Source organism: Somniosus microcephalus, chromosome 11 (genome assembly GCF_052327205.1).
Source record: "Somniosus microcephalus isolate GS21.2 chromosome 11, FLI_Smic_1.0, whole genome shotgun sequence".
In the NCBI taxonomy this organism is placed as follows: Eukaryota; Metazoa; Chordata; class Chondrichthyes; order Squaliformes; family Somniosidae; genus Somniosus; species Somniosus microcephalus.
Window position 1 is genome coordinate 71,724,248 of NC_140997.1, and position 19,188 is coordinate 71,743,435.

Genomic DNA, 19,188 nt, shown 5'->3' on the forward strand with positions numbered 1-19,188 from the left:
AGGCTCCGGTGGCCAACTTCCCGGTGCCCGAGCACCTTTTCGACCACGTTCACGTGGATTTAGTAGGTACCCTTCCTGGGTCGCGTGGATTCACACACCTCCTGACGGTGGTAGACCGGACCACCAGGTGGCCAGAGGAGAGTCCCTTGGCCGCTACCACCGCAGCAGACATCGCCAGGGCATTTCTTTCGTCGTGGGTGACTCGGTTCGGGGTGCCATCTGACATCTCCTCGGACCGCGGTCCGTAATTCACATCAGAGCTGTGGAACGCAGTGGCACAAGGCCTGGGTACCAAGCTGCACCGTACTACCGCGTACCATCTGCAGGCGAATGGCCTGTGCGAAAGGTTCCATCGGTCTCTCAAAGAGTCCCTCCGTGCCAGCTTGAGGGGACCCAACTGGGTGGACAGGCTCCCATGGGTGATGCTAGGCCTCCGGACAGCACCAAAAGAGGATCTTCAGTCTTCATCGGCTGTTGTGGTTTATGGCCAGACACTAGAGTACCAGGCGACTTTCTCCCTCCACACACCGAACCATGGTCTGCAGCTCAACAGCTCCTACTTCATCACGAGGCGGCCAGGACTTTCCTGCCCATCCCAACCTCGCACCATGACCTGCAGAGGCCTCACGTCCCGACAGAGCTCATGAGGTCGGACTATGTCTTTATTCGACAAGACGGTCAGAGACCCACTCAAGCCACCGTATGCCGGACCTTTTCGTGTCATCTCATCAGGGGAAAAGTTTTTCACAGTCGAAGTCGGTGGAAAGTCTGATACCGTCTCTATCGACCGGCTCAAACCAGCCCACCTGGATCGGAGTGAGCCTGTCGTGGCTGCCCAACCGCCTCGCCGCGGCCGACCGCCGTTAGCCGCCAGACCAGCCGTGCACCTGCCCGCCGTCGAACAGCCCGATTCGACCTCTGACACGCCTGCACCTCTGACTACCGTTTCTGCCTCGCCCGGGCCGCCGCTTCTGCCGCAATCCGGCACTGGCTCTTCTACTAATGCCCTGTTTCCGCTGCCTGAATTTCGTCGCCGTTCAACCAGGATCATTAAGCCTCCTACTCAGTTGACAGTGTCCGTTAAAGTGGATTCTGGGGGGGCGCCTGTGGCGGAGCCACCAAGGGTCTCAGAACAATTGGTAATAATCCCTTTAACTACAGTGTAGTGCAACCGCGGACTGCACCTTTAAACTGCCTGTTAATTGTACTGTATTGTGTTTTCCTGCACTCCACGTGATGACGTCATGACGCCGATCACATGACCACCAGTGGCGCGAAGAACGCGATGACGTCATGACGTCAGCTTCCAGAATCTTCCAGTAGTCGAGTGCCCAGCAAGCTGAATAGACCTGTGTACCATTTCTCCTGTAGTTTCCCTGTTAACTTTGTTGTTCATTAAAACCTGTTGATTTGATTCAGCGAGTCGAATACCTTATTCAGATAGGAACCTCCGTTCCTACAACCTCACATTTATCTGTGTTGAAATTCATTTGCCAATTATATGCCCATTCTGAAAGGTTATTAATGTCTTCTTGTAATTTTTTGCAGCCCTCCTCTATTCCTCCCCCCCCAATTTGGTGTCATCCGCAAATTTAGAAATTGTGTTTTTGATTCCAAAGTCTAAACCGTTAATATAAATTGTGAACAATAGTGGTCCAGGCACTTGTCCTTGTGCAACCCCACTTTCTACCTTCTGCCACTCTGAACCCTTTATCCCTACTCTCTGCTTTCTGTCTTGAAGCCAGCTAGCAATCCATTCTGCTACTTGTCCCGACTCTGCAAGCTCTGACCTTATTCATTAGTCTATTATGTGGTACCTTATCGAAGACCTTTTGAAAATCTAGATAAATTACATCTATTGCATTACCCTTGTCCACTCTCCGTTACCTCTTCAAAAAATTCAATGAGGTTGGTCAAGCATGACTTTCCCTTTTGAAATCCATGCGGACTATTCATTATTGTATTTTTGGTTTCTAGATGTTCTTCTATTTTCTCCTTTAGTAGGGATTCCATTATTTTTCCAACCACCAATGTTAAGCTGACTGGTCTATAATTCCCTGTACATGTTGATGCACTATCAACAACGCCAAAGACTACGAGTTGAACTTATACGAAGTAGGCTTTTATTGACTAAGAACTGGAGCATGCCTCTGCTAGTGGATCCATCCAAAGAGCTCCCGGGGGAAGGGTGGTGAGTCACCTTTATACCTGGGCTTAGGGGTGGAGCCAGGGGCGGAGACATGCCCGGACCTGTACAGAGTTAACAGTGGTTTACCACACAGAATGTACAGAGTTAGCAGTGGTTTACCACATTCACCCCTCGTTTAAAAAAGAGTCCAGCGGGGTGAAGTGTTTCAAAAGTTCGTATACGAAAGTCTCTCCGGGGGTCTTGTCTGCCGTAATGATCTTCGTGGTGCCGGTTGCGGCGGTTCTTTGCCCGCGGCCGCTTCTCGCGTGTGACGGAGCACTGGCGTGTCGTCCTCTCGGGGTAGGGATGGCACCGGCATGTCGTCAGTTTGTGGTAGACACCCCGGTGGTGCGTCGCGGGTAGTGGATGGTGATTCGGGTGGTACCTGAGGGTGCGAGGTCTCGAATTGAGACTGTGTCCTCCCGCCCGTCAGGATACGCCACGTAGGCATACTGTGGGTTGGCGTGGAGGAGGTGAACCTTTTCGACCGGGGGGTCCATCTTATGGCTCCTCACGTGTTTCCTGAGCAGGACGGGTCCCGGAGAAGTCAGCCATGGCGGTAGTGATGTCCCCGAGGTGGATTTCCTGGGGAAGACGAACATCTTCGTGAGGGGTGGCGTTTGTGGCAGTACAGAGCAGTGATCGTATGGAGTGGAGCGCATCGGGGAGGACATCTTGCCAGCGGGAGGTTGGGAGGCCCTTGGATTTTAGGGCGAGCATGGCGGTCTTCCACACCGTTGCGTTCTCCCTCTCTACCTGTCCGTTACCCCGGGGGTTGTAGCTGGTAGTCCTGCTCGTGGCTACGCCCTTCTCGAGCAGGTACTGGCGCAGCTCGTCGCTCATGAACGACGAGCCCCTGTCGCTGTGGATGTAATTGGGGAAGCCAAATATGGCGAACAGGTCGTTGAGGCACCTGATGACTGTGGCGCTGGTCATGTCCGGGCAGGGGATGGCGAAGGGGAAACGGGAGTACTCGTCAATAATATTGAGGAAGTACGTGTTGCGGTCAGAGGAGGGAAGGGGCCCCTTGAAATCGACGCCGAGACGTTCGAAGCGGCGGGTGGCTTTAATCAGGTGTGCCCTGTCTGGCCTATAAAAATGCGGTTTGCATTCGGCGCAGACCTGGCAGTTCCAGGTCATGGTCCTGACCTCCTCGATGGAGTAAGACAGGTTGCGAGCTTTAATAAAATGGAAGAACCTGGTGACCCCCGGGTGGCAGAGATCATTGTGGAGGGTCCGTAGCCTATCGACTTGTGCGTTGGCACATGTCCCACGGGATAGGGCGTCTGGGGGCTCATTAAGTTTCCCGGGCCGGTATAAGATATCGTAGTTGTAGGTGGATAACTCGATCCTCCACCGCAATATCTTATCATTTTTGATTTTCCCCCTTTGTCTGTTGTTAAACATAAATGCTACTGATCGTTGGTCAGTGAGCAGGGTGAAACGTTTACCGGCCAGGTAATGCCTCCAGTGCCGTACAGCCTCCACTATCGCCTGGGCCTCCTTCTCGACTGAGGAGTGTCGAATTTCGGGGCCCTGGAGGGTCCGTGAAAAGAAGGCCACGGGTCTCCCCGCCTGGTTAAGGGTTGCGGCTAGGGCGAAGTCGGATGCATCGCTCTCCACTTGTAAAGGGATGGACTCATCCACTGCGTGCATTGTGGCCTTCGCAATGTCCTCTTTTATGAGGGTGAAGGCCGCACGGGCCTCTGCCGTCAGGGGGAAGGAGGTTGACTTGATGAGGGGCCGGGCTTTGTCCGCATAGTTGGGCACCCACTGGGCGTAGTAAGAGAAGAACCCTAGGCATCTCTTCAGGGCTTTTAGGCAGTGGGGGAGGGGTAGTTCCAGGAGGGGGCGCATTCGGTCGGGGTCGGGGCCGATGACTCCGTTTTCCACCACGCAGCCAAGAATAGCGAGGCGCGTGGTGCGGAACATACATTTTTCTCTGTTGTATGTCAGATTCAGCCGTTGGGCCGTACGGAGGAATTTTTCTAGGTTGGCGTCGTGGTCATGGCCGCAGATGGTGATGTTGTCTAGGTAGGGGAAGGTGGCCTGCAGCGCGTTTTGGTCAACCATCCGGTCCATCTCCCTTTGGAAGACCGAGACCCCGTTGGTGACGCCGAAGGGGACTCGGAGGAAGTGGTAGAGGCGACCATCAGCCTCGAAGGCCGTGTACTGGCGGTCCTCAGGCCTGATGGGGAGCTGGTGGTATGCCGACTTCAGATCAATCGTCGAGAATACCCGGTATTGTGCTATCTGGTTGACCATGTCAGATATGCGGGGAAGTGGGTATGCGTCTAATTGAGTGTATCGATTGATCGTCTGGCTGTAATCAATAACCAGGCGCTGTTTTTCGCCGGTCTTCATTACCACCACTTGGGCTCGCCATGGGCTGGTGCTGCCCTCAATAATCCCTTCCCTCAGGAGTCTTTCTACTTCCGATTTAATAAAGCTCCTATCCCCGGCACTTTACCGCCTGCTTTTAGTAGCAGTTGGCTTGCAGGCTTTGGCGAGATTAGCGAACGGGGGGGGGTTTGACCTTCAGGGTGGACAGGCTGCATACTTTGCACGGCGCCGTGTTTAAATTCTGCCAGCTGCAGACTAAGTGGGGGCAGGGGCCCGCCATATGCCATCGTGACGCTCTCCAGATGGCACTGGAAGTCTAATCCTAGCAGTACGGGAGCGCAGAGCTGTGGCAGGACGAGGAATTTAAAATCTCTGTACTCCACGCCGTTCACTGTCAGAGTCGCTACACAGTAGCCGCCGACGTCCGCCGTATGGGACTTTGAGGCCATAAAGACCTGGTGGCGTGTGGGCATAACCGATAGGGAGTAGCGTCGCGCCGTGTCGGGGTGGATGGAGCTCTCCGTGCTTCCGCAGTCGAAAAGGCAATTTGTGGCATGGCCATTTACCTTTACGTTCATCATGGACCTGGCTAGTTGATGGGGCCTAGATTGGTCCAGGGTGATGGAGGCCATCGTCGAGGTCGGTGGGTCGCTGTAGTATTCGCCCGCGCCGGGGGCCTGGTCCAAGATGGCGGCTCCCCCGCGGCTGGTGGTGCCCAAAATGGCGGCCCGCACGGCTCACACGTGGTTGGTGGGGTCCAAAATGGCGGCCTGCATGGTTCACACGCAGCGCTGCTGGAATTGGGGGTCGATTTCGCCCTGCACACTCTCGCGTAGTGGCCTTTTTTGCCGCATTTGGAGCAGGTCGCGTCCTTTGCTGGGCATTGCTGTCTGGGGTGCTTGGCCTGGCCGCAGAAGTAGCATTTCTGGCCTCTGGTCATTGCAGCTGTAGTTGGGCTGCTGGCGGCTTGTGGCCTTACCGGGTCCCAAGATGGCTGCTCCCATGACATCCACGTGGCCATCCGGTCAGGGGGGTAGGTGTCCATGTTCTGGAGGGCCACGTCTAACGAGTTAGCGAGGGCCACCGTCTTCTGCAGGTCGAGCCCCCTCTGTTCCAGCAGCCTCTGCCGAGTATAGTTGGACCTGATGCCGGCTACGTAGGTGTCTCGGATCAGGTCTTCCGTGCATTCCTTGGCCGTCACCGCTTTGCAATTACAGGCCCGGCCGAGGACTCTCAGTGCCAGTAAATATTCGGCGCCCGATTCCCCGGGGCGCTGTTTTCGGGTAGCCAGGTGGTGTCTGGCGTAGACCTCGTTAACAGGCCTCACGTATTGTTCCTTTAGCGTCGCGATGGCGGCCGCGTAAGTTGTGGCGTCTCGGATGATCGAGTAGACTCGGTGGCTCACCCGTGAGTTCAAGACAAGCCGTTTCGCGTCATCTGTAGTGACGGTAGTGCTGGAGGCCTCCAGGAAGGCTTCGAAACAGCTCAGCCAGTGTTCAAAGTTATTGGCTGCATCTGCTGCTTGAGGATCCAGGTCTAAACGTTCCGGCTTCAAGATTTGCTCCATGTCGAAAATTTAGTCAATAAAATTGATGCGCTATCAACAACACCAAAGACTACGAGTTGAACTTATACGAAGTAGGCTTTTATTGACTAAGAACTGGAGCATGCCTCTGCTAGTGGATGCATCCTAAGAGCTCCCGGGGGAAGGGTGTTGAGTCACCTTTATACCCGGGCTTAGGGGTGGAGCCAGGGGCGGAGACATGCCCGGACCTGTACAGAGTTAACAGTGGTTTACCACACAGACATGTACAGAGTTAGCAGTAGTTTACCACACATGTTCTATCCCCCTTCTTGAATATAGGCATTACGTCAGCTATCCGCCAGTCCTCTGGCACCTTTTTCTAACAAATTATTAAATATGTGTAGTAATGCCTCTGCTATCTCTTCCCTAGATTCTTTTAAAATAAACGGACGTAATCTGTCCAGACCAGGCGTTTTATCCTGAGTTTGATTAGTTTATTTAATATTTCTCCTTTTTATTTTAAATTAAATCTCATTTCTAATCTCATCATCAAATGTCATGTCCACCTGTTCTGTCTCCCTGGTAAATACTGAAGCAAAGTAATTATTTAATATTTCTGCCATCTCTCTATTTATTGCTGCCTGTGGTATTATCCTGTCCATCCCTTAGTGGCCCTATTCCCATCCCAACCTTCATTTAAAAAAAAAATTTGCCTGTAAAATATTTTATAATTTTTTGTTTTATGTTCCTTGATAATTTAATTTCATAATTCTTCTTTGCCTTCCTGATCTCTTCATATTCTCCCTCATCATGCTGTCCATGTACTTAGTGTACACCTCTTTCCTTACCCTCAATTTTTCCCTTGTCTTTACTTACTCATGGTGTCTCATTAGTGTTTAGCTTGTTCTCGTTTTTTAGCGGAATATTTTTTTCCTGGACTCTGTTGAACACAGCTTTAAATGTTTCCCATTGCTGTTCTAAATCATTGTTTTCCAATATTATTGTCCATTTTATTTTCCTAAGTTCTATTCTCAGCAACTGAAAAATTGGCTTTTCTCCAAGGTCTTCATCATACTTATGTCCTTCTCAATTATCTTAGAGAGTATTATATTATGGTCACTATTGGCTAGATGTTCCCCTACTTTTACTTCTTTTATCTGCTCTGGTTCATTCCCCATTATTAGATCTAATAGCGAATCCTCCCTTGTTGGGCTGCTTATATATTGGGTTAGAAAAGAGTCATTGTAGGAACTCCAATCGCTTACCTCCTTTTCCTCCCTCTTCTGTCCAATTAATATTGGGGTAGTTGAAATCACCCATGATTATTCTATGTTTTTTACTCTTCCCTAATTTGTTTCCATATTTTTTCTTCCACCTCCTTTCCACTTTTACGTTGTCTATAGACACACCTATTGGTGTGATTGATCCTTTATTATCTTTTATCTCCATCCACATGGATTCTATTTCTATCTTGCTGATAGCTGTGTCACTTTTTCTACTGCCATTGTTATCCCTAATAAGTACAGCTACTCCACCTCTCCTTTTTCCCCTCTCTATCTTTTCTAAATATGTTATACTTACTTATGTTACAATTATGTTCAATTACTTTAAATTAGTTCAAATTCAGTCAAATGATGTGCCCTGGATACACCAGACCTGTGTGTGGCCAGTCAATTGAAATCACTGATTATCCTGTTTGTTCAATTGCAGCAATTACTTGAACAATTTTCAGTTAAAATTAGTTTAAATTCAGTCATCTTAATGGTCCATTGACCATGTTCTAGTCAATAATCAATTACGATCAATAACACTACTTACTGTGCCAATTTATGTTCGGGCTTATGCCAATGAGTAAAGAACAGCATCAGAACTAACCTTGAAATCTTTCTTTAAGGTTGAGGATCTCCCCTGTGAAATACCAGCTGCAATTACAGCACCAGAATGAATCATAGGACCTTCCTAGAAATCAGAGTAAGTAACATTAACACACAACTGTATTAAAACTTGAAAAGTGATGAGCATAAGTAATTAAATCTGTCCGATTTGGGATTACTGATACATCTCCAATTTAATCCATTTCAAGTTTTGCAGCACAATTTCCATTTATAAAAAAAATCCACCTTCTACGTTTGCAGCACCATTCTTTATGAACCATCATAACTTAAAATAATAATAAGATTGGGCAGAGTCAACAAGGATTTATGAAAGGGAAATCGTGTTTGACAAATCTGTTAGAATTTTTTGAGGTTGTAACTAACAGAATAGATAAAGGGCAACCAGTGGATGTGGTGTATTTGGATTTTCAGAAAGCATTCAATAAGGTCGCACACAAGAGGTTATTAAACAAAATTGGGAGGGCTCATAGGATTGATGGTAATATACCAGCATGGATTGAGGATTGGTTAATGGACAGAAAACAGAGTAGGAATAAGTGGGTCATTTTCAGGTTGGCAGGCTGTAACTAGTCAGGTACCGCAAGGATCAGTGCTTGGGCCTCAGCTATTCACAATCTATATCAATGATTTGGATGAGGGGACCAAATGTAATATATCCAAGTTTGCTGATGATACAAAGCTGGGTGGGAATATAAGTTGTGAGGAGGATGCAAGGAAGCTTCAAGGGGATATAGACAGGCTAAGTGAGTGGGCAAGAAGATGGCAAATGGAATATAATGTGGAGAAATGTGAAGTTATCCACTTTGGTAGGAAAAATAGAAAAGCAGAGTATTTTTTAAATGGTGAGAGATTGGGATATTTTGGTGTCCTTGTACACGAATCACAAAGTTAACATGCAGGTCCAGCAAGCAATTAAGAAAGCAAATGGTATGTTGGCCTTTATTACAAGGGGATTTGAGTACAAGAGTAAATACATCTTACTGCAATTATATAGGGCCCTGGTGAGACCACACCTGGAGTATTGTGTACTGTTTTGGTCTCCTTACCTAAGGAAGGATATACTTGCCATAGAGGGAGAGCAACTAAGGTTCACCAGACTGCTTCCAGGGATGGGGGGATTGTCCTATGAGGAGAGATCGAGTAGACTGGGCTTATATTCTCTGGGGTTTAGAAGAATGAGAGGTGATCTCATTGAAACATACATAATTCTTACAGGGCTTGACAGGGTAGATGTTTCCCCTGGCTGGGCAGTCTATGAACCAGGGGTCACAGTCTCAGAATAAAGGGGTAGGCCATTTACGACTGAGATGAGGAGAAATTTCTTTACTCAGAGGGTGGTGAATCTTCGGGATTCTCTACCCCAGAGGGCTGTAGAGGCTCAGTCGTTGAGTATATTCAAGACAGTGATTTGAATATTAAGGGAATCAAGGGATATGGGGGATAGTGCAGGAAAGTGGAGATGAAGTAGAAGATCAGCCATGATCTTATTGAATGGCAGGGCAGGCTCGAAGGGCCAAATGGCCTAATCCTGCTCCTATTTCTTACGTTCTTAACTGCCATCATAACAGCTAGATCTCCAATGCCATTTTTCTCTGGTGATTTAGTAAAGTATGCATTCACCAAACATGTAGTCTGTGAGTGGGAGGGGAAGTGAGAAAATTATTTCCCTATTCCTGCCAGTCTCATGTCAGAAATCACCAACTTAGGCTGATGCTTGAGCAATCGCGGATTTTCAGGAATCTGACATCAAGCCCAGAAATGCTGGAAGGTTGCATCCAGGAGCATTTATACAACCAGAGAATAACTTGTCTTTCAAGAAAAATCTTGAACAGAAAATTTCTCCAAATCATTCTGCACTGGCAGACAATTCACAATGGTGCAGTACAGTCTGTCTGCCAAATTTAAGTACTGAATCAAAGATATTTGACACAGTTAAATAATTACAGAGCATAGTGTGAACTTCTGCTGCAATTATAGGTCAACAAATAACTTCTAGCATTTATTACTCTTAGCTGTTAAAGATGAAAACATTACAAAACTGCACAATACCGGAGAAGCACAGAGTTATAACCTTCCCGTGCTTCATACCCATCTATGTTCCATAAAATTGCTAAACAATTTCTTGAAATCCATTGCCTAACTTTCAATCAAAAAGCAGTTCCTTAATTTATACCACAGGATTTTACAGATCCAGTTAAAAATGTGTACACAGGAAATGCTGACTAGTCCGCACACACCACCTGACAGAATAAATGCTCTCTGCTCCAACTGACCATGCTAATCCTCCACTGCAGCAGTGTAAATTTTAGGACTGAATACTGACCAATTTGTATCTACTACAGGAGGCCATAAATACTTTTATTACTGGATCACTACTAAAACCACAAGAAAATGACCACGGGTGCCTAGGGGCTGCGCAAGTACCTGTTTCAGGCATGCGAAGCGCATGCGTTGAAACCAGCACTGGCGATCGGTCAAGAAGTCTCTTGCCAGATCATCCGCATGCCCAAGAAAAGGGCCTCTGCGGGTGGAGAGTTTGCGCAACTTCCGCCCGCTGAATGACTGTCAAATTCTTATGCCTGGTAAAAGCAGGGGTAAGAACTGCTTTTACCAGCATAAGAGTTTAAAATAACATTAAAATATTTTTTTCCCAATCATTTAAACATTAAAAAACCTGTGCAATAAAGGTTATTTTTAGCCCCTTAAAAACAATTAAATTTATTTTTCAAAAAATTAAATTCGTTTAAAATATTTAATTAAATGGCATTTTAATTAATTTTATATATGTAACGGTTTTTATTTATTGATTTCAGTGCATTGGTGCATTTTTGCAGTCATCCCCATTCATACGTTTGACAGTTCCGTGCGTATGGACCGGTCAAAAGTATGAAGGGGGATTTCCTTCTTCTATTGGTTCGCTTGGCCCACGTGATCCCAGGGGTGTTTGCGATCGCATGCGCCCCGGGATACGTGTGCCTCTGCGCATTTCGAAGAGGAGAGGCCCAGGATCGCAAACCTCAGTATCTATGGAACCTGCAGCTAAGTTCGTAGATTTTTTTCCAATTGGAGGAATCGGAAATTCAGGGCCAATATTCCATTTGGCACCACTTATTTGCATTGCTGTGAATTAGCTTTACTTACTGGATGAATTTATTGTTTTCTATAAAACCATCTAGATTTCAAATCCATGGGAGAATGATGCGATGTATTGCATGCAAGATTATATAAGCAAGAATTATGTGGCGACTGCACAGGTTGTTATCTCTGTTGCACATTACCTTCCCGACTGCCAGTCCACCAACGACAGAGAAGATCACACCAAGCACTTTAACCAGCAGAGTCTGCAAGATAAGCACAATCATAACTCAAAGAACAACAGTACCTTGGGGGTGGGGCGTGCGCGAGAGGGGAAGCTAAGCTTTGCACATCTCATCAAGCAATAGCACAGAACAGATCAATGTTAGAAAAATTACATACCTTTGTATTAGTCTACATTAAAAGTAGCACTAAAAAGGATATAGTAATTTGAAGCCAAAACATTCAGAATATTACAAGCCCAATATCTACTCATTAAATTTGGTAAGTAGAATCATAGAGCACAGAAGGAGGCCATTTGGCCCATCGTGCCTGTGTCGGCTCTTGGAAACAGCTATCCAATTAGTCCCACTCCCCCGCTCTTTCCTCACAACCCTGCAATTTTTTCCATTTTAAGTATATATCCACCTCAGTTTTGAAAGTTACCACAGATTCCGCTTCAACCACCCTTTCAAGCAATGCATTCCAGATGTTAACAACTCGCTGAGGGAAAAAAATCTCATCTCCCCCTGGCTTTTTTGCCAAATATCTTAAATCTGTGTCCTCCGGGTACTGCCCCTCCTGCCAGTGGAAACAGTTTCTACATAAGAACATAAGAAATAGGAGTACGAATAAGCCATTCGGCCCCTCGAGCCTGCTCCGCCATTCAATATCATGGCTGATCTTCTACCTCTTCTCCACTTTCCTGCACTATCCCCATATCCCTTGATTCCCTTAATATTCAAAAATCTATCGATCTCTGTCTTGAACATACTCAGTGACTGAGCCTCCACAGCCCTCTGGGGTAGAGAATCCCAAAGATTCACTACCCTCCGAGTGAAGACATTTCTCCTCATCTCAGTCCTAAATGGCCTCCCCTTATTTTGAGACTGTGACCCCCCTGGTTCTCGACTCCCCAGCCAGGGGAAACATCCTCCCTGCATCTACCCTGTCAAGCCCTGTAAGAGTTCCTGTAAGAGTTTTGTATGTTTCAATGAGATCACCTCTCATTCTTCCTAAACTCTAGAGAAGATAGGCCTAATCTACTCAATCTCTCCTCATAGGACAATCCCCCCATCCCAGGAACCAGTCTGGTGACCCTTTGTTGCACTTCCTCTATGGCAAGTCTCCTTAGGTAAGGAGACCAAAACTGTACACAATACTCCAGGTGTGGTCTCACCAGGGCCCTATATAATTGCAGTAAGACATCTTTGCTCTTATAATAAAGGTCAACATACCATTTGCTTTCCGAATTGCTTGCTGTACCTGCCTTTTACCTTGCAGTGATTCGTGTACAAGGACACCCAGGTCCCTCTGAACACCAACATTTCCCAATCTCTCACCATTTAAAAAATACTCTGCTTTTCTATTTTTCCTACCAAAGTGGATAACTTCACATTTCCCCACATTATATTCCATTTGCCATGTTCTTGCCCACTCACTTAGCCTGTCTATATCCCCTTGAAGCCTCCTTGCATCCTTCTCACAACTTACATTCCCACCCAGCTTCGTATCATCAGCAAACTTGGATATATTACATTTGGTCCCCTCATCCAAATCACTGATATAGGTTGTGAATAGCCGAGGCCCAAGCACTGATCCTTGCGGTACCCCATTACTGCAGTTACAGCTTGCCAACCCGAGAATGGCCTGTTTATTCCTACTCTCTGTTTTCTGTCCGTTAACCAATCCTCAATCCATGCTAGTATATTACCCCCAATCTCATGAGCTTTGATTTTGTTTAATAACCTGTGTGGCACTTTAATCAAATGCCTTCTGAAAATCCAAATACACCACATCCACTGGTTCCCCCTTATCTATTCTGTTAGTTACAACCTCAAAAAATTCGAACAGATTCGTCAAACATGATTTCCCTTTCATAAATCCGTGTTGACTCTGCCCAATCCTATTATTATTTTCTAAGTGCCCTGTTGTTACCACGTCCTTAATAATAGATTCTAGCATTTTCCCTGCTACTGATGTCAGTCTAACTGGTCTATAGTACCCCATTTTCTCTCTCTCTCCTTTCTTAAATAGTGGGGTTACATTTGCTACCTTCCAATCCGCAGCAACCGTTCTAGAATCTATGGAATTTTGGAAAATGACAACCAATTCATCCACTATCTCTATAACCAACTCTTTTAAAACCCTAGGATGAAGGCCATCAGGTCCAGGGGATTTATCGGCTTTCAGTTCCATTAATTTCTCCAGTACTACTTTTTTCTAATACTAATATCTTTCAGCTCCTCACCCTTGGTTGTCCACTATTTCCGGGAAGCTTTTTGTGTCTTCTTCCGTGAAGACAGACACAAAGTATTTGTTTAATTTCTCTGCCATTTCCTTATTCCCCATTATAATTTCTCCTGTCTCAGCCTGTAAAGGACCCATATTTACTTTCCCTAATCTTTTCCTTTTTGCATACCTGTAGAAGCTTTTACAGTCTGTTTTTATGTCTCTCGCTAGTTTACTCTCATATTCCATTGTCCCTTTCTTCATCAATTTCTGGGTCCTCCTTTGCTGAATTCTAAAATCCTCCCAATCCTCAGGCTTACTACTCTTTTTGGCAGCATTATAAGCCTCTTCCTTTGATCTAATACTATCTTTAACTTCTCTTGTTAGCCACAGTTGGAACACTTTTCCTGTGGGGTTTTTGTGCCTTAAAAGGAATGGATATTTGTTGTAAATTATGTATTAATTCTTTAAATGCTAGCCATTGCTCATCCACTGTCAAACCTTTTAATTAAGTTTCCCAATCTACTTTAGCCAACTCGTCCCTCATACCTACGTAGTTTGCTTTGTTTAGATTTAAGATCCTAGTTTTGGATTTAACGAAGTCACTTTCAAACTCAATATAAAATTCTATCATATTATGGTCACTCTTCGCTAAAGGTCTCTTTACTACAAGGTTACATCCACAGCATCGAAGCTTTGACCACGCTCAATCAGCACCGGTGAACGGACCACATCGTCCGCACGCCCGATACAAGACTCCCAAAACAAGCGCTCTACTCGGAGCTCCGACACGGCAAGAGAGCCCCAGGTGGGCAGAGGAAACGCTTCAAGGACACCCTCAAAACCTCCTTGAAAAAGTGCAACATCCCCACCGACACCTGGGAATCCCTGGCCCAAGACCGCACAAAGTGGAGGAGAAGCATCCGGGAAGGCACCGAACAGCTCGAGTCTCTTCACCGGGAGCAAGCGCAAGTCAACCCAAGCACCCCACCCACCCGCCCCTTCAACCACTGTCTGCCCCACCTGTGACAGAGACTGTAGGTCCCACGTTGGACTCATCAGTCACCTGAAAACTCATTTTTAGTGTGGAAGCAAGTCATCCTCGGTTCCGAGGGACTGCCCGAGAGATTAATTAACCCTTTCTCATTGCACAATACTAGATCTAAAATAGCCTGTTCCCTAGTTGGTTCCTCAACATACTGATCTAGAAAACTATCTTGCATATATTCCATGAATTCGTCCTCCACACTATTACTGCAAATTTGGTTTGCCCAGTCTATATGTAGATTAAAGTCCATTACTATATTACCCTTGTTGCATACTCTTCTAATTTCCTGATTTATACTCTGCCCTACATTACAACTACTGTTTGGGGGCCTATAAACAACTCCCACCAATGTTTTCTGCCCCTTGCTGTTTCTTAGCTCCACCTAAACGGATTCTACTTCTTGATTTTCAGAGCGAAGATCCTTCCTCTCTACTGTCTTTATCCCATCCTTTATCAGGGTTACCCCTCCTCCTTTTCCATTTTGTCTATCCCTTCTAAAAGTTATGTATCCTGAAATATTTTGTTCCCAACCTTGGCAACTTTGCAACCACGTCTCAGTTATGGCTATTAGATCAAACCTGTTCATTTCTATCTGCGCTATTAATTAATCTATTTTGTTGCGAATGCTTCGCGCAGATACAGTGCCTTTAGCTTTGACTTATTTCTCTTTTTCCCTGATGTCACCTTAGTCACTGATGCCTTATTACCCTTGTTACTCTCTGTCCGTTCGTGACCCACACTGCTAATTTTTACCCAAAACTCTACTCTGCGCTAGAGCCTCGACATTTCACTCGCTGCTTTTAAATTTACTCTTTTCTGAATCCTCCCGCACCCCCCTTCATAATTAGTTTAAAGCCCTCTCTACTGCCCTAGTTATTCGGTTCTCCACATCTTCTCCATCAACACCTCTCATAATTTTGAACACCTCTATTAAATCTCCACTTAATCTTCTTTGCTATAAATAAAACAATCCCAGCTTCTCTAGACTCGTCACATAACTGAATTCCCTCATCCCTGGTACCATTCTGGTAAATCTCCTCTGCACCCTCGCCAAGCCTGGACATCCTTTCTGAAGTGTGGTGTCCAGAATTAGATACAATACTCTAGCTGAGGTCTAACCAGTGATTTATAAAGGTTTACCGTCACTCCCTTGCTTTTGTACTCTGTGCTTCTAGTTATAAAGCTGTGGATCCTGTATGCTTCTTTAACAGCTTGATCAACTGGGCATGCATGTTATTGAAAACTCCCTTGGAAGCCAGCTTTTACAGAAAACTGCATTGTAAACATGTGTCCATATCTTTGTAATTCCCTCTGGTACTTGAACATTGTGCTATGATAGGACATTCAATGTTCAAGAAAGTCTATTAAGCTAATTGAGACATACACACAGTTTCATCTTGCCTCGTCTTAGAATTATTTTTCAAAAAAAGCCTTTGGTTGAATTCTGAAGTAAACTGTCCCTAATTACCATCAGAGTCATATTATGTTAGATTTTATGTTGACAGTCAACTTTCTAATTAGTGACCTTTGAGTTGAGGAAGAGTTTTTCCTCTTAAACGTCAACAAAAAAAGCAAACAAGTTTAATTTTGAAAGCTAATCATGACCTGTGTTTTGCCAATAATTAAGAAAACAACAAGATGATCCATCTAGATAGGTGGTGGTAAGGTAGAGTTGGGTGCAGTCAGCGAACATGTGGAACCTGACTCTGTCTTTGGATGATGTCGCCGAGAGGCAACATGTAGATGAGAAATAGACAGGGGCCAAGGACAGATCCGTGGGAGATTCCAGAGGTAACAGTGCAGGGGTGGGAAGGGAAGCCATTGCCGGAGATTCTCTGGCTATGCCTGGATAGGTAAGAATGGAACCAGGCAAGGGCAGTCTAACTCAGCTGAACAACGGAGGAGAGGCGTTGGAGGAGGATGATACGCGTAACCACGCCAAAGACCACAAACAGTTCGAGATGGATGAAGGAGGATAGTTCACCACGGGATGTCATTTGTGACTTTGATTAGGGCCGTTTCAGTGCTGTGGCAGTGGCAGAAACTTGATTGGAGAGGTTCAAACACGGAATTGCAGGAAAGATGGATCTGTGAGGGCACAATACATTCAAAGACTTGAGAGGAAAGGGAGGTTGAAGATGGGGTAATAGTTTGCAAGAACATAAGAATCGGGAGCAGGACATACGGCCCTTCAAGCCTGCCCCGCTATTCAATAAAAACATGGCTGATCTTCAACCTCAACTCCACTTTCCTGCCCTATCCCCATATCCCTTAAATCCCCTAGAGTCCAAAAATGTATCTATCTCAGCCTTAAATATACTCAACAACTCAGCATCCACAGCCCTTTGGGGCCGAGACTTCCAAAGATTCACAACCCTCCGAGTGAAGAAATTCCTCCTCAGCTCAGTTTTAGATGGCCGACCCCTTATCCTGAGACTATGCCCCTTAGTTCTAGACACTCCAGCCAAGGGAAACAACCTCTCAGCATCTACCTTGTCAATCCCCTTCAGGATCTTGTATGTTTCAATAAGATCACCTCTTATTCTTCTAAATGCCAAAGGCCCAATCTACTCAATCTCTCCTCATAGGACAACCCTCTCACTCCAGGAATCAATCTAGTGAACCTTTGTTGCACTGCCTCTAAAGCAAGTATATCCTTCCTTAAATAGGAGACCAAAACTGTGCACAGTACTCCAGGTGTGGTCTCACCAGAGCCCTGTACAATTGTAGCAAGACTTCCTTACTCTTGCACTCCAACCCTCTAGCAATAAAGGCCAACATGCCATTTGCCTTCCTAATTGCTTGCTTTACCTGCACGCTAACTTTGTGTTTCCTGTGCAAGGACACCTAAATCTCTCTGAAAAGCAACATTTAATACTTTCTCACCATTTAAAAAATATTCTGTTTTCCTACCAAGTGAATAACCTCATTTCCATCTGCCACCTTATTACCCACTCACTTAACCTTTGCAGGCTCTTTGTTTCCTCTTCACAGCTTACTGTTGAACCTAGCTTTGTATGGTCAGCAAACTTGGATACATTGCACTCAGTCCCTTCATCAAAGTCATTAATATAGATTGTAAATAGCTGAGGCTTAAGCACTGATCCTCGCAGCACCCCACTAGTTACAGCCTGCCAATCTGAAAATAACCCCTTTATCCCTACTCACTGTTTTTTGACCGTTAACCAATCCTCTATCCATGTTAATGCATTACCCCCAACCCCATATCTTGCATAACAACCTTTTATGTGGCACCTTGTCGAAAGCCTTTTGAAAATCCAAATATACTATATCCACTGGTTTCCCTTTATCTACCCTGCTAGTTATATCCTCAAAAAACCCTAATAAATTTGTCAAACACAATTTCCCTTTCATAAAACCATGTTGACTATATTATGATTATATTATGATTTTCTAAGTGCCCGGTTACCACTTCCTTAATAATGGATTCCAGCATTTTCCCGACGACTGATATCAGGCCAACTGGTCTGTAGTTCCCAGTTTTCTCTCTCCCTCCTTTCTTGAATAATGGGGTTACATTTGCTACCTTCCAATCCCCTGGGACCATTCCTGAATCTAGGGAATTTTGGAAGATCAGAGATGTCAAGTTTTTTTTTTTTTTTTTTGAGGAAGGGGTGATGGCAGCAGATTTGAAAGGGAGGAGGACAGTTCCTGAGGAGAAGGAACCATTCACAATATTAGCTAGTATGGGGGCCAGGAAATTAAGTTGGGTGACCAGCAGTTTTTTTTTTTATTTTTTTTAATTCATTTATGGGATGTGGGCGTCGCTGGCAAGGCCAGCATTTATTACCCATCCCCAATTGCCCTCGAGAAGGTGGTGGTGAGCCGCCTTCTTGAACCGCTGAAGTCCGTGTGGTGAAGGTACTCCCACATGGACTGTGGCACTGATGGCACGAAGGTCTGGCGAGCAGGTGGTGATGAGCCCAAAGACAGGAGAGAAACTAGAGAAAAATGCAAGTTCAAGGATAGGAAAAGGGAGGGATGTGGCAGAAGCAGCCAACCAGCTGTTCCCAATATTAGTGACAAAGAAGTCCATGAGCTCCTCACACTTGCTGGAGGTGAGGTGGAGGGAGAAGGAGAGAGGGGTTTAAGGAGATGGTTGGTGGTGGAGAAAAGAAGCTGGGGGGTTATCTTTGCATGCCAGGATGTTCCTGGAAAATTGAGCAGTTTTGGCAGAAGAGAGCAGTGCTTCATGTAGTCCAGCCAGATCTGAAGATGAATGGCTAAACCAGTTATGCACACATTCAAATATGCAACCCGTAATTACGGGACCGAGGATGGTGGCCAGAACAAAGAAAACAACCAGGGTGGGAAGAGAGTAAGCGTTTTATTAGGGATAAGGAGCATCGAAGACGGGGGTGAGGGTGTGATCCAGCATATCGCTGCAGAAGTATCGTGGCAAAAGGAGGGCCAAAGGCTAGACAGTACCTATTGCTTCCCCTCAGACAGAAGCAACATGAAATATATTATGAGTAAGTGTAGCCGTAGCAAAGTACAAATGGAGCAGAGGAAGTTTTACTTTAGGATTTTTTCCCCTCCCAATCTGAAGGGAGTGTGGTTCCACTAAGAACAATCCTCCTCCAATAGCTCACCCAAGTGGCTATTATTCACTTGTAAGTTTGACAGTGAATACGGATCGGCT

General features: G+C 45.8%; 1 protein-coding gene across 1 annotated transcript in view; it reads right to left on the reverse strand.

Moving 5' to 3' along the window:
* clcn7 (Cl-/H+ antiporter 7) overlaps positions 1 to 19,188 on the reverse strand; it is a 113,291-nt gene that overhangs the window by 57,306 nt on the left and 36,797 nt on the right. The window contains exons 8-9 of the mRNA XM_086000851.1: positions 11,230 to 11,292; positions 7,932 to 8,015 (exon numbers count right to left, since the gene is read on the reverse strand). Of these exons, the coding sequence (XP_085856977.1) occupies positions 7,932 to 8,015; positions 11,230 to 11,292 (147 nt within the window). The remainder of the gene's footprint in view (positions 1 to 7,931; positions 8,016 to 11,229; positions 11,293 to 19,188) is intronic.